The sequence below is a fragment of the Peromyscus leucopus genome, chromosome 4 (genome assembly GCF_004664715.2).
Source record: "Peromyscus leucopus breed LL Stock chromosome 4, UCI_PerLeu_2.1, whole genome shotgun sequence".
NCBI lineage: Eukaryota > Metazoa > Chordata > Mammalia > Rodentia > Cricetidae > Peromyscus > Peromyscus leucopus.
Window position 1 is genome coordinate 63,168,871 of NC_051066.1, and position 6,095 is coordinate 63,174,965.

The window sequence follows — 6,095 nt, forward strand, 5'->3', positions numbered from 1 at the left end:
AAAAGCTAGGAGGAATGGCCAAGAGGCTACTGACCTTGGACATTTTCCTCAGAGACAAAAGTTACAATAAGCCAATGACAAAAGAAACAGCTTGATAGTTGACTAAGTTATTCCACAATGAACATATTGCTGAGGTTAAAGTTGAAAATATTGCTGAGGTTAAAAACACTGTGCATCTCAGAAAGAAAATATATCTTAATGAGTAAGGAGTAATTTCCTTCCTAAAATTCATTATAGTTGAGTTAAAGTTGAAGAATGTGCTTTAAGGACATCGAAAAATGGCTGGCTCTATTACTTGAAAAATACAAATGAAAATATAACATTTTTTATATAAGTCCATTCCTCTTCAAATTGGGATAATATATTTTATTGCTCAGCACATATAAAAGGTAAGCAAGATTTGTGTCACCTAGTTAATAATTGTGCATTTTCTAGCCTCATAATAAAGACCTATCAAGCAAACTGAAAGTTATTTTTAAATCAGGTAGTTTCAATAGATTAATTTTATTAATGCTGAACACAATAGCCATACATCTAAAGGAATTATCTTGATTTCTTATCATGGGATTAAGATTTTAATGGAAATTATTTTGTGATTGAAAAATGGTTTGGTATTCCTTGAAGTTTATTGTTACTACTAAGAATACAGAAACAAAAGTAATATTTTCTGTTTTGTTTTTCATAATATTTGTTGAACTATCAATGAGACTATGAACTCTGGGATTACAAGGCTGAGGTAGAATTCATCTGGGTTCTCCATAGTTTGTAGATTATTTAACCTCTCTATTCCTTCAGCTACTGCTAAAAAAAGATGACATTATTTTATTTGGAACACATTAAATAAAACATACAAGAAACTTATTAACGTCACATTTCGTACACATTAAATGTTCAGAAGCTGTCAGTGGAAGGGCAAAATATGATTAATCAGATCTGTCTGTTTATTCTCTAAGTGTATTATTAGTGCCCATGAAAGAATAAAACATAAATAATCAGGGAATGGTGATGTGTCACTGATGGAGAAAACACATTTTCAGTGAAAATGCTGTAGGAACCATGGTTTAAAACATGAAACTGCTCAAGAATCACTAACTGTTGACTGAAAGAGTCTATCAAGTTCCCAAATAGAAATTATCAAAATAGGTTGTTTTGAGGATGCTATGTTGTATATTGTGACTTGGATTAATTATTTAATATTTTCTGTGTTTTTCTAACAAAGTCTGTCTCTAATATGGGATGAAAACAGTTACTCAGCCTGACACCTTTCTTTAAAAGAGGGTTTTTTTAGTTGTATTTACTTCTTATGTCCCTTAGTGTAGTATGAGTTACTAACTCTTAGCTCAGTATTTCTTCTGATAAGCAATATTTTTTTTTTACTCTCATAAACTGAGGATGAGAGGATTTACAAGAGTGGGATGATAGAATGGGCTAAAATGATAATGAGAAATGCAACAGTTGTAAGAATAGCAATAGAGTCAACACTTACTGAGACTACAACTGTTATTTTCCAGATCAGATAGTTCATAGACCATGCTTTTTCTGTACCCAAACAACCATTTGAGCTTGATATGTCAACACAAAGGAAAGGCAAGTACTAAATATTTCAATTAGAATATTGATACATTAAGATACCTAATTTCTGTTGTAAATCACTCAGTGTTAATTCATTTATTTTATCACCCTGTTGTTGAAGTCAATGAGAAACCATCCCTACAATACTTTTGAAAATATAAGCCAAACACTCACCTGTGTATACAACTGATTAGATATTAGAACATAAACCCAAGTAAGAGTATGAAGAGTGGTTTTCTCCTAGAAAGTACTTTTCATCTTTTTTAAAAATGCAAAATTAACAAAATGATTCAGGGATATTCTATGGTCTAAAAACATTTCACATTTACTGCTAAATTTCAACTCATTCATTCTCTCACACTTCAGTACCTTGAATAAATATTCATGATTTCTTCCTACAAATTCTTTCATATGTAGATACATTTTGTTTTTAGCACTAGTCTCTAAGCTCTAGAGGAGCACCAGCTAAGGTATGTGAAATTTAATACATACTATTTGTGCAAACTCATGATCCTTCATACAGAGAAGATAGATATTAAATCACATCACCTACTTACTGAAACATCAGGAACAGCAAACTTCAATTCCTATGTTCAAGTTGTTTTTGAAATGTATGCTACATGAATGTTGCATTGAATATGACTATGAATATGCATGGAAAAGTTATATAAATATTAAAAGTTTTTTTAAATTTTCTTTTGAGACAGAGTTTCCCTGTGTAGCTTTGCTCCTTTCCTGGAACTTGCTTGGTAGCCCAGGCTGGCGTTGAACTCACAGAGATCCACCTGGCTCTGCCTCCCAAGTGCTGGGATTAAAGGCGTGTGCCACTACCGACTGGCGAAAGTTTTTGAGAAGCTATAAAATGAAAAAGTAATTATAATGTTATGAAAAAGAAACAAATTCACACATTCTTAGAGATCAGAAAAAGAGAGAAGTTTGTAAGTAAAGACATTAGAAATTACACTTGATATCACTTTATGTAAACTAATACTTTATCCAAAAATTTTGAAGATTTGATATTTCTTCTTGTGAATGAGGATGTGGGGAGGTTCAGAATTATTTGAGAATCAAATATATAATCAAACATTCATTGAGCCCACAAGTTCAGGGTTAATAAAAATTAAACACCACGTCAAAATTATAAATTACTCTAACTTTTGGGAAAGGGAGATGGATATAGGAACTCGTAATCATAAGAACAGAGAGGAAAGCTGTTACTTGTGGAGAGGGAAATGAGTTTTGGGATATATAGTATGGAACAGGGAAAATATAAAACTCAAGACACTGTGAATTTTATAGAATATATAATTGTGAAATAAGTATAAGTTCAGTTTTGTTTGGAAGGAAACAAAAGCTAACAGTAATTTAAAGAAAAACAAAATTGTAGATAGAATATAGTACATTAGTATAGGCATTGAACATCTTTGATTTATAAAATATAAATACTAGAGAGGTAACTGTACTATTTATTTACAGATTTTTTGATATGCTAGTCAGTAATAAATAGAGTATGAAGAATAGGGTCCACAAAATAAGAGTTATAGATATATATGTAGTTTCTCACTTTTGAGTAATATGTATCACTTTATATTAGATAAATACCACACACACATACACACATACATATATATACACATTCATATGTACACACACACACACACACACACACACATATATATATATATATACCTAAAGAGTTGAAAGGAAGACTGGAACAATGAAAGTCTAGATTCTGGAGTGGATATAATACTTATGATCAAGTTCAAATTTTCTATGTTTTGGTTTCCTTTTGCATTTTAATTTTGCAAAATCTTTAACTTTGGTAAATATTTTTTCAAGGTCTCAAAACTTAGATACAAATAGAATTGATAAAATTAGTGCGGAACATGACAGACTTCAGAATATGTTACAAGAAGAAAATCTTTATTTTTTTTACACTCACAGAATTCGTGAAATGTATGATTTATTATGTTGCATTACTTCTGATATGTTTGCACAGATATGAAATGGAATATAATTGTGCAACACAGGTTCCCTTTTATCATCATCATCTAAGTACCTTCCCTCATAGAAATTGCTCCAGGATCCTGGAAGGCTTTACCAGGGCAGTACACTGTTATAGAAGACCACTCAACTCCTTACCTAAGGTGAAACTCAGAGAAAAAGCTTTGAGCTCAATGGGGAATTTTACCAAAAGCAAAAATTTGATTAAATGGTTTCCATGATTTAAAAAAATACAAATAATTAAAAGCAAAGATAAATCCTCATCACATCACCAGGAAGGAGATGCCTTTCTCATTACCTAGGGCTGCACACTGATAGCAGCTGCTTATAGCCACATGATAGAGAGTCTGAACCATTGAGATCTTGTGTCATTGCTCTGTTTTGTTGTTTTGGCTCATAACAAACTATCATACTTTATCTCCAGCAGGAAAAACAGATTTTAAATGTGTTCTTTTTTCACCTAATGAAAATGTAGGAAATGGGACTACAAAGGTTTTTAAATAACTCAAGTAAATAAATACAACTGGACATCTCTCTGGGGTCTGTGCATTTGAAACTTTTAGTACATAGTATTTTTTTTTCTGAACTTCATGGAGTAAATGACCTCTAACCCTCATACTAATCATACATGGATGGATCTACACTACAAAGTCCCCAACTAAAAAACCACTCCATATTGGTAGAATTCATCTTACTTGGCTTTTCTGATGTTTCCAATTTGCAAGAACTTCTTTTTGGGGTGTTCTTAATAATCTATCTCATTATTGTGATGAGTAATAGCCTCATCATAATAATTACTAGGACTGACCCTTCCCTACAGACTCCCATGTACTTTTTCCTTGGAAATTTTTCTTTCTTAGAAATATGTTATGTGTCAGTCACTGTGCCCAGATTATTAACAAATCTCTACAGACAAGACAGAAGCATTTCCTTTATGGCTTGTGCTACTCAAATGTATTTCTTTCTTGTTTTGGGGGCCACTGAGTGCTTTATTCTGACTGCTATGGCTTATGACCGATATGTTGCCATTTGCAACCCATTGCTCTACCCTCTCATCATGAACAATAGACTCTGTATACAACTGGCAGCTGGCTGTTGGCTAAGTGGAGTTCCTGTGCACATAGGGTTCACATATTGGATCTTCTCACTACCCTTTTGTGGATCAAATCAGCTGAATCACTTTTTCTGTGACATACCTCCAGTACTGACCTAGCTTGTGGGGACACTTTTATGATAGAGATACTGGTCTATGTGATTGCCCTTTTAGTGGTCACTATTCCTTTTATGTTGATTTTTGGATCTTATTTGAAAATAATCTCAACCATTCTGAAGCTTCCATCTGCAACTGGGAGAGCCAAGGCCTTCTCTACATGTTCTTCCCACCTTATAGTTGTAGCTTTATTCTTTGGATCAGGTATCATTACATATTTGCGGCCAAAGTCCAGCCATTCAGCAAGAACTGACAAATTTCTTTCTCTTTTCTATACTGTTGTGACCCCAATGTTTAATCCCATGATATACTGTTTGAGAAACAAAGATGTTATGATTGCAATGAAAAAGTTCCTTCTGAGATGTATTATGTTATGACTCAAAAAACATGCTTGATTTGTTTTTATAAACTTCTTATTTTTGAAATTGTAACGTAATTATATCATTTATTTCTTGCTGTCTCTCCCTCTTACTCATGCCATGCACCCTTCCCCTCACTCGTGCTCGAATTCATGGCCCCCTTTTCTTTAAATATTGTTACATATAAATCTATGTACACAAAAACACAATAAACCATGCTCTTTTTTCATAAATTACTTGTGGTTAACATTCAACAACTTTGAATTTTGAGTGCTTTTGTATGAGAACCCATGTTTTTATATCACACAAAACAAGCTCAGTGTTTATTTTCAAGCAGTAGATTAATTCCAAATTTCAGTTCTTATTTATGTGAAAATCGAATTTCAAGATAATAAAGTTCTAAAGTAACAATGGAGTTATCAAAGAATATGTTTTCCTCTTTTTATGATAGGAATTCCAAATAATGGCTATATATTTTCTTTTTCATGAAAATGCCATCTAGATGTATGCTATACTGGCTGGTTTGTTGTCAACTTGACACAAGCTGGAGTCATTAAAAAGGAGGGACCTCAGTTGAGGAAATGCCTCCAAGAGATCTAGATCTAAAACATTTTTTTTCAATTAGTGATCAATGGGGGAGGACCCATGCTATGGGATAATGCTTTTCTACACTGGTTTAATAAAACAATGATTGGCCAGTAGCCAGGCAGGAAGTATATGTGGGATAAGCAGAGAGCAGAATTCTTGAAGAGGAAGACTGAGTCAGGAAATGCCAGCCCACAGTCCATGGAGCAGCTTGTAGTGGCACACAGGTAAAGCCATGGAACACATGGCAACATATAGATTAACAGAAATGGGCTGAGTTTAAGTGTAAAAGGTAGTCAGTAGTTAGCTTGAACTAATGGCCACTTTTAATTAATATAAGCCTCTGTGTGTTTATTTGGGTCTGA

At 33.1% G+C, this 6,095-nt stretch overlaps 1 protein-coding gene across 1 annotated transcript; it reads left to right on the forward strand.

Annotated features, from left to right (window-relative positions):
• Positions 1–4,204: 4,204 nt before the first annotated feature.
• LOC114687443 (olfactory receptor 10AG1-like) lies at positions 4,205–5,163 on the forward strand. Its single transcript, XM_028862095.1, is given in 2 exon segments — positions 4,205–4,784; positions 4,787–5,163. Coding segments are annotated over 2 exon segments (957 nt in total).
• The last annotated feature ends 932 nt before the right edge of the window (positions 5,164–6,095 follow it).